We start from the raw sequence: 24,592 nt of genomic DNA on the forward strand, positions 1-24,592 counted from the left end.
AGAAGAAGAAGAAGAAGAAGAAGAAGAAGAAGAAGAAGAAGAAGAAGAAGAAGAAGAAGAAGAAGAAGAAGAAGAAGAAGAAGAAGAAGAAGAGAAAAAAGAAAACAGTGCCTGTAATCTCCAGGGAGGGCATGGCCCAGTCAAGGCAGGTCTCACAGCAGCTGTGGTTGCCTGTACTATCTGGGCCAGTAGCTAGGCAATCATGGACCAGGGAGGGACTCATGGGGCCCTGTCTCTTCTTGTTGAACAACTGTCTGCTGCTGAATTCTGGTGGCAGGGGCAGTCATTGTTTTCACTCAAAGATGAGCCCAGTAAGCTTCAATGCATAGTTCCAAACCCGTAGTTAAAGCCAGGGGCGCATGCTCACATGGTAGCCCACGCCTTTAATCCCAGCTCTTGATCTCTGTCCATCCAAGGCCAGACTGATCTACAAAGTGATAGATATCCCGATACAGAGGGAGGAGAGAAGAAATAGAGGAAGGGTAGTGGGAGATCCAAGGGACAGAAATAGGATGATCTTGGAAGAGTCAAGTATGCCAAGAATGCAGAATCTTGCCTGGTTCCCATAAAGATACTGTGCCCCCTCCCCCACATGTGTGTTGTGTTTGTACACAAGTCCCATTGTATCACTATGCATTCTCCTCTGACGTTCTTCACCTTATTCCCTCAAGTCAGGGTCTCTCACTGAACCCGTAGTTAGGATGACCAACAATCCCTAGTAATCCTCTTGTTTCTGCTCCCTATAGCACTGTTCCTTATAAGCACACATGCAGCCATGCCCAGATTTTTACATGGGTCATGAGGATTTGAACTCAGGTCTTCATTCTTGCACTGTAATTACTCTTAGCCACTGAGCCATGCCATTTCTCTTGCTCCTAGGTAGTTTGTATTTCCAGTGCTTGGGATTGAACCTAGTGCCTCCTACATACTAGTCAAGCCTCTTATCACTGAGCTACATTCCCAGTCTTGTTCCTGCTTAGAAGTTATGTGTATTGGGGACGATGACAGTCATTTTAATATCGTCTGCATGTCAGAGGATTATTTCAGGGGTGGTGACATTGGTTATGTGACAAAGGACCCTCAACGATCTTCACGCTCAGTGTTGCTGTGACTGAAATGTCTTAGGACCTATAATTGTATAAACAAAGCAGATAAGGTAACGTGTCAAAATGAAGAATTTGACTTTTTTTTTTTAATAAAAAGTTGAGGGAAGAGCAAAGTACAAAGTTTTGATCAAATGTTATTCTCCAAATCTAGCTCTCTTAATAATTACTAATTTCTACCCAGGGCCGACTTCCCATCAGGCTGGTGGGTGACTTTTGTTCCCATAGAGGTTTTGCATTTAATAGGGACTTTGCATGCCTTGACTCTAAGAACAGAAGTTTAAGTCCTGGGTCCGTTCTTGCAGATGGCTGGTCTTTTTCACCACAGCATCTGTTTCCTCATCTATAAATGGGGAATTCCTCCCGTTCCAGGATGTGTAGAGCAGTACGCCAGATGCAGGAGCCCCGACCAGAGGGGGAGTGAGTGTAGGACAGACCAGAGTTGGAGGTTATTTCTGCAATGGGCTGGGACCGAGTTTCTCAGTGAGGGGGTTATGTAGCCTGCCCCCGTCCCAACCTGCCTGTCGTGACACAGACATTAGCCTTTCTCCGGTGGTTCCGTAGTTTTACAGTTTCCGCACGCACGCGAGAAGACACAAGCCTAACTCATCCCACTGTGCTACTGCGATCTTAAGGACGAACACCTGGGCTCGACATCGACGCTACATGGAATCAGTTAGTTTCCCTCGAGGTCAGCGAACTCCAGATGTGTGGATCCAAGTAAAAAACCCAAGTCCTCCCACCGCGTGGGCAACAGTCCCAGGCTGAGGGCGGGGTCCCGGCGGCCCTGTTCCAATATGGAAGATCTGCAACTTCATACTGCTCTAGAAGTTCCCTTCCCATTGGCTAGCTCAGAGCTGGTTCTCCAATAACACTGACGCTTATTGGTCGATCCAGAGATGGTGCTGAAGTGATTGGTGCAACCGCCATCCTGTGCGGCTCGCGGATCTTTTAAACATAACCGGGTTCCAGGAAATGCAGAATAAGGGCGGAAAAAAACCAAGCCTGACTGGGGGCGGGACTAAGAACACAGAAGCCCGTATTGGTTCTTCTGGGACCTAAGGGCGGTCCGTAAGCGCTTCTTTCTCGTGATTAGTCTGAGTCGGGGAAAGGAGGCGGGTAGTTACGGAAATCGGCAGAAGCGCTTACTTCCATTGGTCAATTCCGGAGGAAGGCGGGGCGTTCGTGGCGACTGATTGGTGTAAGAAATGAAGTGGGAGGGACTCTAGGCCGGAGGTTTTGTTGTGAGGGTCGGTTGTCAAGCAGCGACCAATCAGGGCAAAGGATGGAGGCAAGTGGGGGTCGCGCCTGGAGGGAAGCCTTGGCCTCCAGAGCTACAGCTGCAGGTAGAGTGGCTCTCGGGGTCTTGGAGGCAAAGGGAAGATGGCTCTAGTCTTCGCCGAGCCTGGAGGGGACAGTCCGGTCGCCGGCAGGAGGCTCTCGGCCAGGGAAGGCTGGAGCCAGTGCCCCTCAAGGCAGAGGGGCGGAGGGTCAAGCGAAGCTGAGGGACCGGTGGCAGATTTGGGATGAGCGAGCCGGACGGGTGTGTGGAGGCCGGAGAGGGAAAGCTGGTGGGCCGGAAGCAGAGCTGAGGGTGTGCGGAGGACCGTATATTGAGTTAGGGCTCCCGAATCAGGAGAGCGAATGAATGGGGGATTCTGATAGCAGAGGGGCAAGAGAAGTAAAGAGAGTCTGGCGAAGCATGACCAACTTCGGAAGCTCAAGATGTGCCAGACCGGGAGCATAGGCAACAGGAGAGAGAATCCAGCGAGAGAGCTCCTGGGCAAGAGGCGAAGGGCCGTGGCGGCGGTGGAAGGCTCCATCCACGCTGTGGCCTTTTAGAATTGAGGAGTCATTACGACTCACACCTAGACTGGAGACTCGATTCCTAGCTATGGCCTTGAGAGTTGCAGCGAGTGGGCGTGGTTCCCTTACCAGGAGATTGGACCCTCAGAATCCTCTCGAACATCACCCCCTCCCAAGGTCTTTATCTCTCTCTCTCTCTCTCTCTCTCTCTCTCTCTCTCTCTCTCTCTCTCTCTCCCTGTCTCTCATTCTCTCTATTCGTCTCTGTGTGACTCTCTCTGCCTTTTGGATGCCTCTCATGGGGGCCAAAACATAACCTCAGACTCCAGTGCCCCATCCAATACATGAGGTGCAAACCCGAGTGAACTGCAGTTACACCCAGCATCCAGGAGCATACTATAGGCCCCCGAGAAGTCAGTCTCTCCATCCCCTCTCCACCTACCTACGTCTGTCCGTCCTTCCTTCCTTCCTTCCTTCCTTCCTTTTCTTTGAGACAGGAACTGACTGAGGTCTTCCTACCTCTAGCTGGCCTCCTGAGTGCTGGGGTTAAAGACGTGGGCCACCAGGCCCAGCTACCTAGGGAAGGTCTTTTATCTCTGGGCTCTGAGTCACAGGTTTTCAGACCTAGTGTGCACTGCAGCTCCAGTCCCTGGAGGCTCTGAGGAGTCTGTATCGTGTGGCCTTGATGACCCAGGGACTTGCAACTCGTCTCAAGCCATTCCTAACCCACCATCGCCTCTGCTTGTATTCTAGCCCAGTGTTGAGCTGAGATGGCCCAAGCCTGACATTCCATGATCTGGGATCCCGACCTATGTGTCCAGGCTGCTGCTTGATAGCGGATGATCTAAACCACCAGGCAGTCCTGAGCCAGGAGAGGGGGACTCTCTGCCTGGATGTGTGGGAACTCCCTGCCAACTTGATTGTCGGATCTGGGGGGGATCCACCCCCACCCCACAGAGAAAGCACAATCTGTTTTGTGGGTGGGGTCTCAGGTGCCACCCCCTGAAGCATGGCCACCCCTGTGGTCACCAAGACTGCCTGGAAGTTGCGTGAGTACTTTTCATTTATCCCACTGTTGTTTTGTGAGCTGCCTGTTGCTGAGGAGTCTTGGCCTTCAGCTCTGTCTCCTCTCCCTGGCCCAAGAGAGATTCACAGTCCTTGTTTTCAGGTAGACAAAGATGTAAATCACATTGGGCAGGTGATTAAGCAGCCCTCCAGTACAGCAAGATAATCACAGCTGTGCTCGGTTACTTGCTCTGCGATTCAGGTGAGATGTGTCTGGTAAAGCTGATGAGTGGAGTGTCGTGAGGAAGGCTGAAAGGTGGTCCAAGAATCCCAGATATGTCCCAGGTTCCTTTTCCTCCATCAGATGGAAGGGTCTTGGGATGGGGGTAGAGGGGAGGTTGCACAAAGATACGGGCAGGGCTCTGAAGAGAAATCAAGCAAAAACAGTTCAGAATTCTTTAGCCTAAACTCTCTTAGATTCTTTTTCCTTTTTTGAGATAGGGCATCCCTATAGCCTTTGCTGGCTTGGGACATGTTCCTCTGTCTCCTGTGTGCTGGGATTAAAGGCGCGTGCCACCACTGTCTGGCTCCTGGCTCTTTCACATTCCTAAACATTATTGAGGACTCCAAAAAGCTCTCATTTATGAAAGTCATACTTGCCGGGCATGGTGGTGCATGCACTCGGGAGGCAAAGGCAGGTGGATTTCTGAGTTCAAGGCCAGCCTGGTCTACAAAGTGAGTTCCAGGATAGCCAGGGCTACACAGAGAAACCCTGTCTCGAAAAACCAAAAGAGAGAGAGAGAGAGAGAGAGAGAGAGAGAAAGAAAGAAAGAAAGAAAGAAAGAAAGTCATACTTACCCATATATTCTGTTAGAAAACAGTACTGAGACAGATGTGCACTCAAACCTGACAGTAGTGATGATGTCATCACACATGTGTCTTCTCAACGGCTCTGAAGCGAGTGAGAACACCCAAGGCAATACCATCCTAGCATTTCAAAGAGTAGCTCCGTTCTTTCGGATCCCTAGATCAGGCCTGCATCTTACATCTGGCTTTCTCTCCAGGTGTAGCTGGTTGTCTTAGGTTTGCTGTTCTGTCCTCAGGTTGTTTTCAGGAGCATATAAGGAGACTTGGGCAAAGCTGTTTTTGGGACTCAGTCTCCTCATTGAGAGACTGGGATCATTTTCAAGCTGTCCCCCAAAGCTGTAGGGTTCTGGGAGGACCCTGTTCATGGGGACTTTTGGCAGAGTAGCTTTATATCGATTGGCATTATGCATCCAACTCTTTAATGGCTTAGCCTACCTGAAGGTAGAAGCCAATGCGAGGGAGCAAGTGAGGGCCAAAGAATCCAAGGTCGCTGCATAGTGGGAGCTCGGCCCTGGGAGAGCAGCCGGCTGGAATCAGAGCCACAGCCATCTGTTTCCAGTCCTGCTCTAATTCGGAAGTGTGCGTGTGTGTATGTTTGCGCTCAGTTAATTACTGATGAGGATAGAGGGTGCATGAGCAGCAAGTGCAAAGGCCTGAAACAGGAAAGACTTATAGGAAACCACGGAGCTTTCACACATCAGCAGGGAGAAAGGGTTACCATGGAAACCTAGTGAGTTGTGCAGGGGCACGTGTCCACAAGACCCCTTGTTATTAAAGACCGCAAGCATCAAAGTATTTAAGCAGCAGGCAGTAATGTGATGAGGTATGTTGGGGATCTGAGAGTTTCTTGTGCACAAAGGTTTTGGGGTATATAGCCTGAGGCTACACGGGCTGGGGCTTCTGGGGTTTCAGGGTGTGATGAGGATCAGAAGGCTCTTTAACCAGTGTAGGGTTGCTGAACCGCTGTCCCCTGTATCTTCCTCCTACGATAAGTCCTTAGCCCTTGTGGGCAGACAGAGAGTGGTCCTCAGTTACGGTTGAGGTGTGCCAGGCTGTACTGCTGGTGTCTGGGGAGGTGCTGTTGGCTTTTGCTGGAGGGAGAGCCACAGCCGTCATCTGGCCTGCGAGACATTGATGAATTTGATTTGTTTGCATAAAAACCTAGTACCCACACGTGGGCCATTGCTGCTTGGTGTTCTCCAAGCCAAGCCAGAGAGGAAGACTCCTGTGAGGACTGGGTATCCCTTTCGCTGGTGCTGGTGCTGGTGCTGTGTCTTCCTGTCCTTACAGGCTCCCATCAGCCCCTGCTTAAAGGGGAGTCATTCAACCCCCCCCTCCCTGCCTGTGACTCTGCCCATTCCAGGCCCTGCCCTGGATCCATCTGATGCCCCTGAAGCCCGAGGACAGGAAGCTCTCCTTCCACAGCCTCCCGTGCCAGGCCTAGAGCAGATGCCTAGAAGTCCCTTCTCCTAGACCGGCATGGCTGTCTCTAGAGGTGGTCCTGAGGCTTGTTGAGGTGGGGACTCAACCAGACCTTTCTCTCTGCCCGGGGAGAGCCACAGCAGATGCCCGGGGACTCTCTGACAAATTCAGGGTGTGGCTGCAGAGACAGGGGCTGAGCGCTCAGGAGCAGCAGCTGCATTATCCCCCTGCCGGGCTGGCCAGATATAGAAGGGTCTACGGCTCGAGCTTATGGGCAGCTGTCCCCAAGCGCGCAGAGGACAAGACTAGTTGAGCTGAGAATTAGAGCTGATGCTTGTGCCAGCTGTGCCCTGCCAGGTCCTGCAGGGAGGTGTCATTTCAGAAATGAACTGTCTGACTTTCCTGGCCCTGTTTTCCAGCCTCCTTATGGCCTGCAGTTCACACAAGAGCTACCCCAGGCTGGGTAGCATAGGACCTGGGAGGAGGGGAGGACCCCTTACTGACAGCCATGGCATTCCTTCTCCGTGCCACCCAAGTCAGTTTTTAGCTCCTTTAGGGCACCTGCATGTTGGGGCTTCCCCTTACCCTCTCCTTTACTTGTTCCCAGAGGAGGTTGGAGACCAGGGACTGGCTTGGAGGCCTAGTCTGCCTGTTGATCCTCGGCTGAGTTTGTTCTTTCTGGAGCACTGATAAGGCCCAAAGTTCCCACCTGTGCTCCCCACTTAGACCCTCCCGCCATGGTCAGGCCTGGGGCTCTGGTGGACTGTCCACAGGCCTTATCTCCTACCTACAGGGTCAGCCTTTCCCCACCCAATTCTTGCTGTGTCTGCTGTCTCCTGCCGTTATCTGTATGGAACATACTCCCTGCCTACCTGGGACCCTGATGACCACTCTGCCCCCATAGCTTGTCTTCTGTCTGCACCTCAGCCCATTCCCAATGACCTGTCCCTGGGGTCATCCTGTTCCCCACACAAGGACCCTCTCTCAGAGAGGATCCATGAGTGTCCAAAGCCATGCAGCTGGCAGATCAGCACCTTTTTCAGGAGTCTGAATTGGGACCTAGGGACAGCCGTCTAGACAGAACTTGAATTCTTCTCCATGTTTGTCGCAGATGGGCTTTGTCTCTATGGATGGCACCTGAGCAGTTGAAAGGTGTGGTGTATGGGTCCATTTTTTAAAAATTATCTTAAAAACCAGCTCCTGCCTTGGAAACCAGTCTATAGCAGCTGGTTAATTTTTGTTTTGGGTTTTTTGTTTGTTTGTTTGTTTTGTTTTTTTTTTGTATCAGAAAAAGTATTATGAGTATATCTCTGGATATTAGTGCTTAAAATAAGGTAGATTAAAAAATGGGAAGCCATTTATTTATTTATTTATTTAGAGACAGGGTGTCTAAATTTATTTATTTAGAGACAGCCCTGGCTGTCCTGGAACTCACCCTGTAATCGGCCTGCCTCTGCCTCCCAACTCCTGGGATTAAAGGTGTGCGCCACCACTGCCAGGTTTGGAAGCCAGTTTTTAAAAGTGAACTTAGTCTTCCCATAGTATCTGTGGTAATTGGTTCTAGGCCAAGTCTATATATGCTCAGTCCTTTATACAGTGATGTGGTATGTGTGTGCAGAAACGTGCACCTCCGGGTACCTTACTCACCTCCGTTACCTGTTAATATAGTGCAAGGTGGTTTGACTATTTCTTGCGTTGTATTGTTTATGGACTAGCAAGGAGGAAAAGTCCATGTGTGCTGATAGGTACAGGTGGTTGTTTCCTGACAGGGTCTTGCATGTAGCCGAATCTGGCCCGGATCTCATGACCCTTCTGCCTTAACCGCCCACGTGCTGTTTACAAATGTGTATTATGTGCTCAGTATAATGGATGTGCCTGTCCCAAGCGTCCCCATCAGCAGCTGGTTGAATATGTGTGTATGGAGGGCGTGCTGTGCCATCTGTGTGGTTAGTTGTTGTGAAGAGAAGTGAACTCAGGAGGAAGCGTCTGAGCAGGGCAGGCTAAGGTGGAGAGACAGTTACCTCAGCCTCTGGCCCACTCTTTGACTTGCTGCTGGTCCTGAAACTGGTGGGGGTTACCTGGGCACCCTGCTCAGAGCTGGTGGCTGAGCATCCTCCATGTGGCCTGTCAAAGTCCCCTGACCACTATTCCTCCCTCCTGTCCTATGCAGAAGAGATCGTCGCCCATGCCAGCAATGTGTCCTCCTTGGTGCTGGGCAAGGCCTCGGGGCGGCTGCTGGCCACTGGTGGGGATGACTGCCGAGTCAACCTGTGGTCCATTAACAAGCCTAACTGCATCATGGTAAGTGATGACGTGACACGCCCTCAGGGGGAGTGCCTCTGTAGGCACTGCTCATCCCAACACACCATCAGTGCTACCCCAGTGCTACACACCATGCACAAGGCTACAAGCTGGTTTCCAAGGCAGGAGGGAGAACCAGTAATTTCGGGCAGTTCTATTGGCTGATGACCAGGTTTTAGTCTGCACCTTTCTAGATACATGCACACACATATGTATCTTGGAATACTACCTTACTCTAATGTGACCTAGTTCTTTAGAAGGACAGTGTCCTGAGGATTTTCCTATGTCAACAAATGCTGGTTTACAGCATGCGTTTACATGGCTTCTTTGGTATCCACCACCGGGATGAGCTGTAATTAGCTTAGCCACACCCTGTCATCAGCAGGGCTGCTGGCTCCAGCTTTTAGTTTCTGCTAAACCACACTATGTCGATCATTCTCATTTATCCAAACCTTTGAGCAGGCCTGGAGTATGCAGTTCTGAGAAGCTGTCCTGGCAGGCTCTGGGAGTCACTTCACATTTTCACCTGCAGCACAGCAGCATGGCTGTGACCTGTGTCCGTGTCCTCTCCAGACACCTTAAGCAATTGTCATTTGACTTTTTTTTTTTTAAGATTTATTTATTATATGTAAGTACACTGTAGCTGTCTTCAGACACATCACAAGAGTGCATCAGATCTCATTATGGATGGTATTGTGTGGTTGCTGGGATTTGAACTCATGACCTTCAGAAGAGCAGTCGGAGCTCTTAACCACTGAGCCATCTCTCCAGCCCCTCTTTTGACTTTTGATCAAGTAAACAAACAAAAAATGGGGGAAGTTGATAGCTGTTAGAGAAGGCTTGGTTACAGGGTTGTTTTTTTTTATACTGAGTAAAACTGAGACCACTCTGATCAGAGCCAGTATGTCCAGGTTCAGTAACAGGAGAATCGCTTTGTTGTTTGTTTTCATTTTTATTGTTATCCTTTTTTATTTTTGTATTTATCTTATTTTATTGGTGTGTGTGAGTATGGGTGGGTGTTTTGTCTGCATGCATGTCTATGTACTGTGTGCATGCAGTGCTGCCCATAGAAGCTAGAAGGGGGCCCTGGATCTCCTGGAACTAGAGTCACAGATGAGTGGTTGGTAGCTGCCGTGTTGGTGGTGGGCATCATCCACTGAGCCATTTCCTGAGCCCCTGGTTTTGTTTTGTTTGCAGGACTCAAATGTTTTCATTCCCCATAAAATGCCACAGTAATATACATGAATTGAAAAATAATCAGCACTGGCTGGAGAGGCGGCTCAATGGTAGAGCGCTTGCCTTAAAGATATTTTTAAAAAATAAAAACTCACTAAAAGATAAGATCAGTGAAGTATTTCTCCCTTCAATGACTTCTGTGTCCTCTCTGGAGATAATTAGACCTCCTTCTATGTTCTGGAATTATTTAGTCCATGGACAAGAAAATACATCCGGTTTCCCTCCAGGGTCTCATTCTGTGTGCACCGCTGTAGCCCTGTGGAGCTCAGTCCTCCTCGTGTTTGAAGGGTTACTGTGGAGGGGTTACATGGACCCCCAGTCTCTTGCCATGAATAACCTTGGGTTTGTGCTTGCAGAGAATAAGGTCCCTGAAGAATTGTGGTGTTGTTTTTGTTTGTTTGTTTGTTTGTTTGTTTTTGAGACAGGGTCTTAGTGTGTAGCCCAGGCTGACCTGGAGCCTCGGAGACCAGGGGTGATCCTTACCTCTGAGATCTCAGATGTACATCCCCACATGCAACTTTGGATTGTGGGTTTGAGGAGAAGTGCATTCCTTTGCCCAGTTGTGATCCTGGAAGCCTGGGCCCATGTAGACCCCTACCATTGTAAACGAGCTGCTACAACTATATGTTCAGGCACTGTTGCTGAGGAACACCCCCATTTCCCTCATGTCCCCGTTGGGAATGTTGCCTTAGCTAACACTGGTAAAGGGGCCGACACTGAGCAGAGAATGGCAGACAGCTTGGACTTGGGGTCTAGTCTTCTCTTCCAAAAGCTGAGGCTGACAACACCTCCCACCTTACCTGGCCCAGCTCTCCTTGCTCTGTGCTCTAGGCTCCTGGAGCATGAAGCAGGCATCCCCAGGGAGTCAGGCACCCAGCGGGCAGGCAGGGAGATGCATTCCTAGCTCACTATGGCCTCTACGGTCAGAGTAGACAGAGATGGGGAAAGCCTGGATGGGCTCATTCAGACTCTGGGGCAAAGGTTCAATATCTCATCTTGATCCCCTGTTCCCGTCTAGTGGTCCAGAGCCATTTCTATAACTGACTCCCGTGCCAGGAACTCTCTAGAAGAGACAAGGTTGAAGGATGCCTGGAGTTTGGGTTGAGTTTGGCTTTCCCCCCCCAGAGTCTCAGTATATAGTCCAGACTGGCCTGGAACTCATTCTCCTGCCTCTGTTTCCCAAATGCTAGGGTCACAGGTGTTTTAAGGGCTGCTTCATCCATTGTGCTGGTGAGCCACCATACTCACCCGAGTTAGGATATAGGTGGGGCCCAGAGAACAGCTCACCACGTATCATTTCTTACAGAAGTCGTTCTCAGGGGCCCTAAATCTGGGACAGTGGCTGGGGGGGGGGTGGTTACCCCTGCAGTTCACTAGAGCTGCCTCCTTCTTTCTGCAGAGCCTGACTGGCCACACATCCCCTGTGGAGAGTGTCCGCCTCAACACTCCTGAGGAGCTCATCGTAGCTGGTTCCCAGTCGGGCTCCATCCGCGTCTGGGACCTGGAAGCTGCTAAAAGTAGGCCTTCCTCCTTCCTGTCCCTTTGTGTGGGTCCCACTTCAGGCCTGGGGCATTGGGCTGCCACCTCCAGGAGGACTGGGTGCTTTGTTCCCTGAGCACTGAGCAGAGTGGGTGGTGCCTCCATATCACGCTATCAACCCATCAGCAGTGGGCACTGCCACACCCAATTGCTGACATGAGATGTCCAAGGGATGAAGAGTAGGGTGTGTGTACATGTATGTATATATGTATATTCAAAACCCGGAAGGATGTCAAATGCTAGAAGGTAGCCTGCAGGACATGTGACTGTCCTGCCATGTAAGAAAAGCCAGTAAGGTGCTGGGAGCTTCTCACCCGGGTGGGTGTGTTGGGTGGCTGAGCTCCTGGTTGCTTCTTTCCCCTTTGTCTTCATTTAACTCTTCTCCTTGGCAGGAATAACACGAGTTCTGAAAGTTTATCATGAACCTTGATGGCACAAGGTTCATGAAGGCTTCAACCCAATCGTCCCCGCCCCCGTTCTAAGAGCCTCCGGTCTCCCTTCCTTGCTGTTCTGCCCACACCACCACCATCACTTTCTTAAACCCACAGCATTGCACTTTCTTTTCCCTTTAGAACAACAAAACAAAACCAGGTGGGCCCCTCATGCAGTGCCTGCCTAGAAGCCCCAGCACTCAGGAAGCCGAGGCAGGAGAATTGCTGTGGAGTTAAGCCCAGCCTAGCCTGTGGTGTAAGACCCCTACCTCAAAGAAACAAACAGGAAATCCTCAAACAAAAACTGTACCTTCCTGCAGTGAGAGCCACTGGGGCATTGGGCTGCCAAATCCAGGAGGTGCACTTGGCTCTGAGGAGCCACACCAGGCCAGAGCCCACTGCCCACATTTCTCTTCCTGTCTTTGCAGACCATTTACATGGTCAGTATTTATGCTGTAAGGACCCCAAGTGTTTATTTTGTAAGTCGGTTTCCGTGGGGTGAACTATTGTTCCTTTTTCCACGCACATTTTCAAAGTCCCTGTCCATCACCATTAGTCACTGTCGCAGGTCCCCTCCTCTAGTGCAGCTCTGTACTCCTCAGGCCCAGGGCTTGGGAGCCCTGGTTGCAGGCTGGCCATCACCCATGGCCTCCTTATCTCTGTCTTGGCTGTCCTGGGGTTTCCTCCTCTCCAGAGTGAGGGAGCGAGGTGTGGTATCACACACACCTAGAGACCAAGCTCTCAGGAGGCAGAGGCAGGAATACTGCAAGTTCAAGTTTGTCCAGTGTCAGAGTGCAGGGGCAAGTACATAACTTAGAGGTAGAGACCTTGTTTGGTGTGTGGGAAGCCCTGGTTTGGTCTCTGGCACTGAGGGTAAATGGCAGGCACGGTGTCAGAGACCCTCGATGGCTGAAAGAGACTATAGCGTTTAGGTGTAGAGTTCTATTGGAAATAATTTACTAATGGGGTTTTGAAGGTGCCACTGCACTGTTTGTAGGTTCCGGAATTGCTGGTGGAATCCGGTGCTGATTTTAGCCGCCCTTACCATGGGATCTGCTTCTGCCTCCCCTCTTCTTCCCTCGGTTTGTAAGATACCATCTAGGCCTCATGGCTACAAGCCCTCCTGAGGGTGTGGTCTCACATCTGAGCTTGGACCTCACAGGTTCCTTTTGGTCTAGAAACTCACAGCCTGGGTTGTGGCCACACAGACTCTCGCCTTCTCCTGCTGTTAGCCCTAGCAGTCCCATAGATTTGTCAGAAGAATCTGGAACTTGATGTGGACTCCCTTCCCCCAACCCCTGTGCTGCTGTACTGGCAGCGAGCTCTGCATGTCTTCCAAACATTGTTTAGACCAACCTTGGGAGGTCTGAATAGAGTTGGTTTGCTTGCTTCTGGGGCCAGTGAGAGATCCCTGAGTCTGGCTGAGTCTAAAAGATCCTTCTGGCATAGGCTCTACTGCATAACAGTAGCCCTGGCATGTGTGCCCGGCAGTGACCTTAACTCCAGGAATGGTGGTTTTGTGTTGTGAGCCCTGGGAAAGATGGCATCCTTTAGTCCTCTGGAGTGACTACATGTTGATGTAGTGAGCCCAGAGCCCAGGACACCCTTATGACAAACAGTTGTGCACTGCGTCTCAGCAGACATTCTTTGCCCAGGTCACATCGGGCCTCAACATTTTGTGCTTATCACTGGACATGGCAGGCTCTGTCCCAGAAAGCAGGCAGTCCCCAGCGAATATCGCCACCCTTCATGCTTTGCCAAAGAGCCAAGGGCCACAGGGAAAGCTACAAAGCCACTGCCCACCCGGGACTTCCTTGGCCACTGTGCTCCTGGGAGATGAGAGTGATGCCTTCATATAGCAAGGTAGAAATGGACCATACAGCCTGGTTAGCAGGCCCACCATTCTGATAGATGGGCACACTGAGACCATCAAGGCACAGGGCTTAGTGGAAACCCAGAGGCTGTAGGCAGCAGAACTCCTGTCCCCCACCCCCATGCTCTCCGCTGTCTATTACTTCCTCAGTTGATGATGCTCAAGCTTGCCCTCAGAAGGGAGAGCTAAGGTCTCAGGGCCACTGCTGTCCCACTGGGCAGAAGAGATGAGAATCCAGAGAAGCTTCAGGTACAGGGGGGCTTCTGAGAGAACCACAGTTAACCGTAGAGGATGTGGGCAGAGGCTGGACAACCTCTCCACTGGGAGACCTTGGAGGTCCTCACACGTGCAGACAGATCCAAGACTCCTCCACTCTGCAGTCCCTAGAGCCTGTGACCAAGGCAAGGCATCCCCTGGGAAAGACAAGTAAGGGCAGAAGTCATGGCAGAAGAATGTGGTCCTGCCAGCTTTCCTTGGTGCGGCCGGGAGGGAAGAGCACAGGCTTGCTGGATCCCACAGGAAGGCACCCACACCTCAGACAGCTGGCCTCTGTCAGGTGGGCGCCACCACAGTGTGTGTTTCTGTGCCGCACCACTTGTGTGTGTCTGCGTGGGCAGAAAACACTTTGGACTGGATTCGTACTGAAGGGCTAAACATCCTAAGATAAGAATGGGCTGCAAGGAAATGAATGCCCTGGCGGTTTGCGCCGATCAGAGTATGACTATTAATCGGACAAGAAAGACCCTTAGCCCTCCCCCGAGTCTCTCTGTCTCTCTCTATGGCGCGCACAAGGTCCGATCATGAGCGGAGCTGTGTCTGGAAGGCGGGTCCGAACGAGTGGGCGGTGATGACATTAGTGGTTGGTCCGAGCGACAGTGGGTGGCGACAGTGGGCGGTGATGACGGGGCGGTCTGACGACGCTGCATTCTGGGAGATCTGGGGAGGGCCTCTGCATCTGCAAGGGGCACAACACAATGTTTAGAGGGAGAGTGGTTAGTGGAGGTGAGAGACCCCAACACCACAGCTTCTAGTGTCTGAGTGTTCCTTGCTGTGGCTGCAAGGCAAGAGGGGCAGCATCCTGAACTTGTAGCAATACAAGATAGCTACGGAGCAAGGGAAAGCCAGGCGCTCAGAGTGGGGTGTAGTTGAGTTGGACATCCACACCCCAGATGAGTCAGGTGCCTCGGTAGAATCCTCAGACGTGAGAGGGGGCGTCATCCCAGCTGCAGTGACCATCAGAAACCACGTGCGGAGCCAGAGGGACAGTGGACCTGGGCCCCTGATGATGGCTGTCTAAGGTGGCTGTTCCCTTTGTGCTGTTCCTGCCCGGGCAGCTCCAGCTCCAGTTCAGTCCAGAGACTGCCCTTGTTCTAATTGTGGCCATCCTCGGGCAGGGTCCCTTCCTCTGAGTCATCCTCCATCCGCCTCCTAGCATTGTCAGAGGGACTCTGAGCTAACATAGAGTTTGCTAAAGCTGAACACCAGAAATGCTAAGGGGATGTACAGTGATGGGAGGCACCCATGGCCACAGCTCTGAGTGGTGCATCCTCTCAGACCAGAAGAGGGAGAACACTCATGCTCTGAGGTTGGGGAAGAAGAATGAAGGTCCAGAGGGCAGCCTGGAGGACGTGAAGGTGGCCTAGAGGAACAAACTAGAATGGGACCTGTACTGTCCCACTCTTAAGTATTTGGTGTTTGGTGTTTTGTTTTTTTTTTGTTGTTGTTGTTGTTGTTGTTGTTTTTTTCAAGACAGGGTTTCTCTGTGTATCCCTGGCTGTCCTGGAACTCACTCTGTAGACCAGGCTGGCCTCGAACTCAGAAATTCTCCTGCCTCTGCCTCCCAAGTGCTGGGATTAAAGGTGTACACCACCATGCCCAGCTGGTGTTTATTTTCTTATTGTTTAGTTTCATTGTAAACCAACCTGAAGAAGGTCAGAGAGCATACACGGTGTCCTAGAGTCACACAGCAGTTAAGCAGCAGAGCTGGGACAGATCTAGCGTTGTCAGGCTGCCAAGCTCATCCTAGTGTAGATGGGTGCATTCTGCAGCAGTTACTCAGTCCATGTGCGCTTGGATCTCTGCATACCTAATGTGGGAGCTCACTCCCTGTTACACCTTGGCATAACCTGGGGATTGCTGGACTCTGTGGCCTACTACTCGTGGGCTGGTAGGCTTTGAAGTATAAAGCTTTCAAAAACCAAGACCAGAGAGAGACTTGAACGCTGCTGGGAATACTCTAAGACACAAGTTTGCCACCTGGCCTGCCAGACCTTAGCGTGGCACCTGGACAGCAGTGGATGACCAGTCTGCGACTGTCCTCCGTTCTCACCTGCGTCAGGGCCATCTTCAAGGCCACTTGCATAGGTACATCTCACTGGGCATTGTGAGTCCCCTTACATCTCCTCTTGCCCATGACTGCCATCCAGCTGCTGCTGTCCCTTGTGTTCCTGGATTCTTTAGCCAAGCAGTTTCCCTGATCGCAGCCTCTCTCTGCTCTCTCCTCGGCGCTGTCCCGGGGGTTAGTCACCCTGTAGCCCCATGGCACGTGGCCTGGCAAGCGTTGTGACTGCTGCTGCCCAGGGGCTGTGGTACACACAGGCTACAGAGGATGCCTTGTGTTTTTCTGGGGGCGTGAGTAGTGACAAAAATGGCTGTAGGACTGTCAGGGTGGCAGGGCAGTGGTTGGCCTCCTGTTTTCACATAGGCATCTCAGTTTCTGTGCCAAAGGGTCCACACAGATGGGTTTAGCTGCCAGGGTTAGTGGCCAGCTAACGCTTAACCTGGCACTTCTGCTTTATCTTGCTTCATTAGTTCTTCGGACACTCATGGGCCACAAAGCCAACATCTGCAGCTTGGATTTCCACCCCTATGGTGAATTTGTGGCCTCAGGCTCCCAGGACACAAACATCAAGGTGAGGTGCCACTCAGCCACCCATCTCCCAAAATCAAGTATAAGGGAATCTTCCCCTCGTGGCAACATCCTTACCATCCTCGGGACAGAGGACGTGTGGACGCTGGCCAGACACTTCAACTTGGAATTCCCAGCTTGGGCAAACCTCCAACCTTTCTCTTTGGGGCACATGACCAGAGTCCTCTCTGCTGAGAGCTGTACTATACCCTCTGGCCTAGCCTCTGGGGACATAACTTCCTGTAGTTCACCCTTTCTAGCCCCACCTCTGCTTCTCTCCTCTATAGCTCTGGGACATCAGGAGGAAAGGCTGTGTCTTCCGATACAGGGTAAGCATGGTCTGTGCTGGTTACCTATGACCCCACACAGAGCTTGGGTCCACACTACAGTGGGGCTGGGGGCTGCAGTCCATTGCAGGTGACTCAGAACAGACCTGGAGTAGGATGAAGTGCCTTGGGTGGTCTACCTGGACCCCCAGCTTCCGACCAACCCCTCGAGCCACATATATTAAACTGTCCCATGCTTTGCTTTGGCAGTCAGATAGCTGGTGTCCCCGGGTGCAGTACTGGGGACAACAGAATCCTAAAGGGCTTTTGGAAGAGGCCATAAAACACCTTTAACATGTAACAAACTGCATACTTGTGATTTCCTGGAGGCTTGGGAGAACACATAGAAAGTACATACAAAGAAGTGTTCCTTTTGTCTCCCAGTTGTGACCACCCTCTCTGTGACTGAACCCTAGAAGGCCTTGTATTTTAGGGCAGGCAGTAGGGATGGGGAGGTGCTTGGGATCCAGGCCCCTCCAGCGAGCTTGGCTCTTTTCCTTCTCAGGGGCACAGCCAGGCTGTGCGGTGTCTCCGGTTCAGCCCTGATGGGAAGTGGCTGGCATCTGCAGCAGATGACCACACAGTGAAGGTAACTCCTGATGTGGGCCTGCAGGCTGTGCCCAGGGGAACCCTGAGCATACACAGATGGTGTCCCTGCTGACTGGGTTTATGTGACCCCCAAACTTGAGCTCAGGCAGCTCGGGCCCTGCCTGGCTCTCATTCTTTCCACCCTGGTCTAGCTTTGGGATCTGACAGCTGGCAAGATGATGTCTGAGTTCCCGGGTCATACAGGGCCTGTCAACGTGGTGGAGTTTCACCCCAATGAATATCTCCTAGCTTCTGGCAGCTCCGACAGGTGAGGAGGTGCCCTTTCATATGTCTGAAAGCCTGTGAAGACTGAATGTAAGCCAGGATTGGTTCCCGGTCCCATCCCTCCCTGGCTAGTGTCCTGCTCTTATACTGACCTGTTAGGATCCAAACTCCCTAGTGGGGCACAGTTCAGGGGAGACCCCTGGCAATTGAGACTAGCTCTGGGGCAGGGCTGTCGGGCACAGCCTAGGTCATCTTCACCCTCCCCTCTGCATGGCCAGGGCCATCCCTGCCCCAGACATCACTCCTAGTGCCCCTACAGGGAGGGCCCTGGAGAGGCCCTGGCTAGCATGAGGGACTGGTTTCCTGTGGCCATCTTTGCAGGACAATCCGCTTCTGGGATTTGGAGAAGTTCCAGGTGGTGAGCTGCATTGAAGGAGAGCCAGGGCCTGTCAGGTACGGGTGCTCTTCCCTGCCTCTGCTCCTGCTTCTGTCCTGGGCTTACCTGCTTTCTTAGTGTCGTACCAGCTAGGACTGACAGCCAACTCTCCCCCGGCCTAGGAGTGTCCTCTTCAACCCCGACGGCTGCTGCTTGTACAGCGGCTGCCAGGACTCGCTGCGTGTCTACGGCTGGGAGCCCGAGCGCTGCTTTGATGTGGTCCTTGTCAACTGGGGCAAGGTGGCTGACCTGGCTATCTGCAATGACCAGCTGGTGAGGGTCAAGTCACCCACCCCCACCCCCTCCCCCTCCTGCTCCTACCTAAGGAGCCTCCCGGGGTCCAATCCTACTCTGCATCAACTGTGTCGTGTCCCGTAGATAGGTGTGGCTTTCTCCCAGAGTAATGTCTCCTCTTACGTGGTGGACCTGACGAGAGTCACCAGGACGGGAACAGTGACCCAGGACCCTGTGCAGGCTAGCCAGCCTCTGACACAACAGACCCCTAACCCTGGTGTCTCCCTCCGCCGCATCTACGAGCGGCCCAGCACGACATGCAGCAAGCCTCAGAGGTGGGTGCTGGTGGCCCAGGCAGGTGTATGTCCCAAGAAGGCACCTGAACAGTCAGCCCTTGGCCTCACTGAGGATCTTGGCTCTGCACCCGCTAGGGTAAAGCACAACTCAGAGAGCGAGCGGCGCAGCCCCAGCAGCGAAGATGACAGGGACGAGCGGGAGTCCCGGGCCGAGATCCAGAACGCGGAGGACTACAATGAGATTTTCCAGCCCAAGAACAGCATCAGTGAGGCCACACCCCTCCCACCTCACAGCCTGGCACCTTGCTGTGGCTGTGTCCCCTAAACCTTACCTGCTCTCCACATTCTTGCACCAGGCTGAATTCTAAAAACAGGAACCTAGCTGAACACTTATAGCAGAGGCAGCACCACTCGCTGGTGGCTCCTGCCAACCTTCTGCCCTGCTCTAAGCAGGCAATAGGTGCATATGGGTTCACAGGGCCAGGAGCACGTGCTGGGGACCACTTTCTAGCCATGCGCCTATCTTAAGACCGTGGCCACATACAGGGCCTCTTCCCAAAGAGCACATGGGAACCCAAGAATCAGCCCCCTTTGCCTTGGCAGGTCGGACACCGCCCCGGAGAAGTGAGCCCTTCCCAGCGCCCCCAGAAGATGGTGAGTTGTGGGCAGTGCTGGCCTCTAAGGACCAAGCCCTGCCTCTCCTGGCCCAAACCCTGCCCTACCCAATTAGGTCTTGTCTCTATACCTACCTAAGAGTGCCTACTATGTACCTGACCCCAGGGACGGCCCTAGAGGCAGTGTAAGCAAGGCCATGCCTGAATGCTTGGGAAAAAACATGCCCCTGGGGTGTGTGCTGAGGACTGGGTCTACTGCAGACATGGGCCGATCAGGACTGTGAGGCTTAAGGGCTGGTGAGCAGAGGGAGAGAATAGCTGGGGTGGGAGGAGTCAGACAGTCATCAGGACCCAGACCTGGAGTAAGAGCCAGGGAGCCAAGTTGGTGGCCAGACACAGAAGTTTGGGACTGAAGAAAGGGACAATCCAGTCGGCTTTGGGATGCCAAAGGGTCTATCCTCCAAAGCATCTCTGGCGTCCCTTGGAACCCAGTGCCTCCTCTTTATCTTGATGAGACCGAGAATCTGTCCCCTGCTCACTGCCCACTCATCTGCCCGTTTTACATACTGCACTCCTGATGGCAGGATTGTCTGGAAACCGTTGGGTCCCATCCACACACATCCAAGGACAGCTCCTGCCTCAGCTTTCCAGGACCCTCACCTGCTGATGGGCTCCCAGCTCCCTGGTCCCCTCTGTCCATCTGCTGGCACCTGCTTCTTCCCTTTCAAGTCATGCAGTCCCATCCTGTCCTCTGACCTCTTTTCACCAGGTTCATCTAGGCTGGCATTGAGCCTTTCTTTTTACTCCTAGACATAGCCACAGTAAAGGAGGCCTCAAAACCCAGCCCCGCCATGGATGTGCAGTTGCCGGTGCCAAATGTAAGTCTGAGAAGAGAGGGCATCCTGTGGGGATGGGATAGGGTTGGGACAGTCCTATCAGGAGCTGAGGGATGCTCAGCTGCTGTAGGCTCAGCCTCTGCTCCCTGCAGCTTGAGGTCCCAGCACAACAGTCAGTCATGACTTCCACTCCTGCACCCAAGGGTGAGCCGGCCATCATCCCTGCCACGCGGAATGAGCCCATTGGCTTAAAGGCCTCGGACTTCTTGCCCGTGAGTGGGACCTGCCCAAGAGGTGGGGTTAAGGGCTGAAAGGAGAATGAATGTGCTATCTATCTGCTCCTGTGCCAGCATCTGGGTACCATCCCCACAGGCCGTGAAGGTCCCCCAGCAGGCAGAGCTGGTGGACGACGATGCCATGTCGCAGATACGCAAAGGCCACGACACCATGTTTGTGGTGCTCACCAGCCGCCACAAGAACCTGGACACTGTCCGAGCTGTGTGGACCACAGGAGATATCAAGGTGAGGTTGACTCCAAAGCCACACAGTGTGGCCCTAGGGTAGGGCAACCTTGTGTTAGAGCAGCCAGCTTCCATCAGCTGAGCACTGATGTCAGGCTGTGCCTTGCCCTTCTGTTGGCATAGTCTGTTTCATGCCTCCAACCCCGCCCACTCCCATTCCATGCTGCCCTCTTAATGGAGCTTGTCTGCAGACATCAGTGGACTCTGCAGTGGCCATCAATGACCTGTCTGTGGTAGTGGACCTCCTGAACATTGTCAACCAGAAAGCGTAAGTGGCCTCGAGGAGGAGGAGAGTGGGGTGGTCGGGCCGGCTGCTGGCATCATACCCAGCTGTCTCTCTAGCTCCCTGTGGAAGCTGGATCTGTGTACCACAGTGCTGCCTCAGATCGAGAAACTTCTACAGAGCAAGTATGAGAGGTAGGGAGTCCCTCCAAACTCTGGAGTTGTCAGAGTGGAAATAGGTGTGTGTGTGTGTGTGCATATGCCCCATCTGTGGAGGAACCCTCTCTCTCTGGTCCTCACTGGCTCTGTGACCATCTATGTATGACTCCATCCATCTTGCTCCTGAAGCTATGTCCAGACCGGGTGCACCTCCCTGAAGCTGATCCTGCAGCGGTTCCTACCCCTCATCACTGACATCTTGGCAGCCCCACCCTCTGTGGGTGTGGACATCAGCCGAGAGGAGAGGTAAGGGGTATGGTGTGGTTCTTAGCCTCATTTGTGCATGGCTGTGTCTGAGAGTGGCTCAGGATGCTTTGTGTTAGAGCACGGGCCTTTTGTGTCCCTGCACACTGCCATGGCTTGGGGTTTTGTTTTGTTTTGTTTTGTTTTGTTTTGTTTTTTCGAGACAGGGTTTCTCTGTATAGCCCTGGCTGTCCTGGAACTCTGTAGACCAGGATGGCCTTGAACTCAGAAATTCTCCTGCCTCTGCCTTCCAAGTGCTGGGATTAAAGGCGTGCACCACCACGCCCCCGGCTTGGGGGGATATTTTTATGCTCTTAGGAGGGACTGGAGTGGTTAGGGGAGCAAAAGCCCCATGTCTGGCGGTGCTGCCTCTTGGCCTACAGGTTGCACAAGTGTCGACTCTGCTTCAAACAACTCAAGAGCATCAGTGGCCTTGTCAAGAGCAAGTCGGGTTTGAGTGGCCGCCACGGCAGTGCCTTCCGTGAGCTGCACCTACTCATGGCCAGTTTGGACTGAGGAGCGCATGGTGGGAGCACCGCAGCCCTCACACTCTAGTTTGCTGTATGCCCATGGTCCACGAGCCTCAGCCTGGACTCCACTCCTGCCCTGCTGGCCATCCTGGAGGCATGGTTGCCAGCCTGCTGACCACCTTCTCAGTTGTGGACTAAGTTCCTCTCCGGCAGCAGCTGCAGCCTTGCACAGCCCTTTTCTGCTCAGGGCAACAACTCCAGCCTCGGGGCTGCTGCTGCTGTAAATTATCAGGCAGATTTATTAAATTTATAACTGTTCCTGACTCCCTTATGAGAGGGATATTCACTGGCTCTCCCAGACACGCTGTGGCCTGCTTAGAGGTCTCTGGAAGCGGAGACTGTCCTACTCCAGGCCCGGGGACAGCAGAGTGACAGGCATGAAGCAAGGGGCTGCCTGGTCGGCTTCACTTGGAGAAGGGGAAGTGGAACAGGTGAGGCCATAGATGTCACATCCTCCCAACTGTCCTTGGGTAGATTGGCTAGGAGCCTGTCATAACCCTCCCTCTGACCTCTGGATGCCACCAGAGACTAGGCACGATGGTTGCATGACCTTGGAAGACTCTAGAGGTTTTCACAGGAAACTACGTTTATACTTGTGGCTAAACGAGAGTCTGCCCTCCAGAACAGCTTGTTGATGCAGCCAGCAAGAAGGGAGGAAAGGCTGGCACAGGATGTACAGGCCTTTGAAGCGCTACCGTAATGGGATGGAATGGCTATAGGGGCACACGGTGCTTCAGAGGGGAGACCAAAATGATAGAAAAGGCATGGGGGACACAGTGTCTTCAGTGTCAGCCAGCAATGGGAGAAACAGGGTACACAATGTCCACTCTCCATAGGGACTCCCAGAACCGACAATTTAGATTGTTGCTTGTGTAAAAAGACATTCATTTTAATAAGTAAAAATGGCTAAGCTTCCAAAAGTTCTTAAATAGGATTTGGGGAGAGGAACATGTTGAGAATCAGTGGGCAGGGAGAGTGCCTGGTGTCAGGCAGATATACAGGACCCAGCCCTTCCACACTGGCCTCTGCCAGCCATAAATATAGCCCAGACCCCTGACAGGGTGAGGACTTCTATATACACCTAGAACATTATATACATGCCCTGTGAGGGCTCCCCTCCTCAGGAGGGTAGATAGAGATGCTCTTGCTCTCCCCAATGCCCCAGCTGGTTCCTCAAGTCTTCTCCACTAGTAGAGAACGGCCCAGCCCAAGGGCCAGGTGGGGAGAGGGCCCACCCTCCTGGCAATGGCTAGACTCCTAAGCCCTTGGCCTACCATCAGGCATCCTGCCATCCCTGCCCTTCCAGAAGCCCCACCCGTGTTTGGGTGCCCAGAGCCACACAGAGACTCGCGTCCTTCTGAACATGTTTCTCATCTCTGAGGAGAGGCAGGGCGGGAGAGCCTCCATCTCCTGCATTCATGGTGGGTGTTACAGCAGGTCGCCAGGCCACAGGGCCTGGCAGCGTGGCACATCTTCACACAGGCACTGGCCTCAACTTCCCTGAAAAAGTAGAAAAGGAGCTCTCAGCCTCTTGCCTTAGGAGGCTTGCCCACAGCAGATGCAGGAGGCCAGCAGAAGCACACGGACAGCGGGCAGCGGAGGACAGGACTGGCTCTGTACAAGAGCCCTGGCAGAGCCCTGAACCAACAGCGGGCAGCAGGTGGGCAGCCCCAGGCAGCTGACCCCCACTTACCTGGAGACTGCAGCCCCAGCTGTCAGGCTGAAATCAAAGTGATAGATGTCTCACTTGGGGGGGGAGAGGGACTGGCCCAGCTGCCACCACCCCCTTTGGACCCAGTAAGGGGACAGGCCCCCTTTTCCATCGGGGACATCTGGACTGCTTTGTGGGAGGTGGGTAGAATCAGGTACCAGAGGAGCCCACCAAGGTGAGGGCTCCTATATACACAGTGTGGGCCTCGAGTCAGGAGCACATGCTAAGAACCTCTAGGGCCAGGGACTTAGTAAAACAGTTCTGCTTTCTGACTCCTGCCCAGGGTGGGCAAGGGAAGGAGATGAGTTCTAAACCTGGTTTTATGGAATTGAAGATGGAACCCAGGGCTCCCACATGCTCAACAAGCAGCTTCCCTTTCAGGGGTATGTTCTCGCTACATAACTTTCACTGGCCTGGAACTCACTGTGTGAACCATGCCAGTCCAGAATGTGCTCCTTCTGCCTCTCCCTCTGCCTCCCAAGTGCTAGGGGCACAAGGCACAACCTATCGTGCCCAACTACCCTTTCCAGATTCTATTTGGAGACTATTGATCAGGTTGGGCTTCAAACCTCCACTGTGTCAGCCTCCGGAGCAGCTGAGAGTCCAGACTGAAGCCGCTAGGCCTGGCTCCTAGGCTGCTTCCTCCCTTTTTATTTTTATTTTTTAAATTTTTAAAAACTATTTATTTATTTATTATATGTAAGTACANTGTAGCTGTCTTCAGACACTCCAGAAGAGGGCATCAGATTTCGTTATGGATAGTTGTGAGCCACTATGTGGTTGTGGGATTTGAACTCGGGACCTTTGGAAGAGCAGTCGGCACTCTTAACCGCTGAATCATCTCACCAGCCCCTCCCTCCCTTTTTATAAAACAGCTTATCCTTAGCTAGGAAAGGACAGCCTGGCTCCCTCCTCCCCTCCCATCCAGTCCACTTCTAGACAGGCTTACCTGATGGCTGCAGTTTCCTTCGGATGGAGCCTGGGCGGCTACTGGTCCCAGAGCCAGGGGCAGAGTGGGCTCGTGCTGTAGGCTGTGGTGTCTGGCAAGCCGGCTCCCACTGTGAGCAGAGATGCCAGTGAGTGTAGGAGCCAAGGCTGCCC

At 52.7% G+C, this 24,592-nt stretch overlaps 2 protein-coding genes across 9 annotated transcripts in view; one reads left to right on the forward strand and one right to left on the reverse strand.

Annotated features, from left to right (window-relative positions):
• Window positions 1-2,363: 2,363 nt before the first annotated feature.
• Katnb1 (katanin regulatory subunit B1) lies at window positions 2,364-22,043 on the forward strand. Of its 2 annotated transcripts, none has more exons than XM_021220163.2 (20): window positions 2,364-2,449; window positions 3,662-3,957; window positions 8,373-8,503; window positions 11,139-11,256; window positions 16,394-16,494; window positions 16,778-16,819; window positions 17,322-17,405; window positions 17,557-17,672; window positions 18,011-18,082; window positions 18,188-18,338; window positions 18,444-18,634; window positions 18,731-18,861; window positions 19,199-19,249; window positions 20,020-20,087; window positions 20,198-20,317; window positions 20,418-20,567; window positions 20,758-20,834; window positions 20,909-20,983; window positions 21,137-21,253; window positions 21,634-22,043. In XM_021220163.2, exons 2-20 carry the CDS (start codon window positions 3,918-3,920, stop codon window positions 21,764-21,766), a joined length of 1,968 nt encoding a protein of 655 aa, XP_021075822.1. In that variant the 5' UTR covers window positions 2,364-2,449; window positions 3,662-3,917; the 3' UTR covers window positions 21,767-22,043. The 2 variants fall into 2 exon arrangements, with proteins under 2 accessions (XP_021075822.1, XP_029388516.1); XM_029532656.1 differs by having other exon boundaries at window positions 2,373-2,449; window positions 20,249-20,317; window positions 21,634-22,037.
• Window positions 22,044-22,648: 605 nt separating this feature from the next.
• The window catches only part of Kifc3 (kinesin family member C3), a 102,720-nt gene continuing 100,776 nt past the window's right edge, over window positions 22,649-24,592 (reverse strand). For all 7 annotated transcript variants that reach the window (XM_029532376.1, XM_029532373.1, XM_029532372.1 and 4 more), the window contains 3 exons: window positions 24,441-24,549; window positions 23,474-23,500; window positions 22,649-23,280 (listed from right to left, as the gene is read on the reverse strand). In XM_029532376.1, the coding sequence (XP_029388236.1) occupies window positions 23,496-23,500; window positions 24,441-24,549 (114 nt within the window). In that variant the 3' untranslated portion in view covers window positions 22,649-23,280; window positions 23,474-23,495. The remainder of the gene's footprint in view (window positions 23,281-23,473; window positions 23,501-24,440; window positions 24,550-24,592) is intronic.

This window comes from Mus pahari, chromosome 20 (genome assembly GCF_900095145.1).
Source record: "Mus pahari chromosome 20, PAHARI_EIJ_v1.1, whole genome shotgun sequence".
Classification (NCBI taxonomy): Eukaryota; Metazoa; Chordata; class Mammalia; order Rodentia; family Muridae; genus Mus; species Mus pahari.

Bases quoted from the DNA above. Each gene is read 5' to 3' on its own strand.
- Katnb1 (XM_021220163.2), top strand. From the start codon at position 3,918: ATGGCCACCCCTGTGGTCACCAAGACTGCCTGGAAGTTGC. The intron at 18,083-18,187 runs GTACGGGTGCTC...CCCCCGGCCTAG, and splicing joins GGAGAGCCAGGGCCTGTCAG to GAGTGTCCTCTTCAACCCCG. The intron at 18,635-18,730 runs GTGGGTGCTGGT...TGCACCCGCTAG, and splicing joins ACATGCAGCAAGCCTCAGAG to GGTAAAGCACAACTCAGAGA.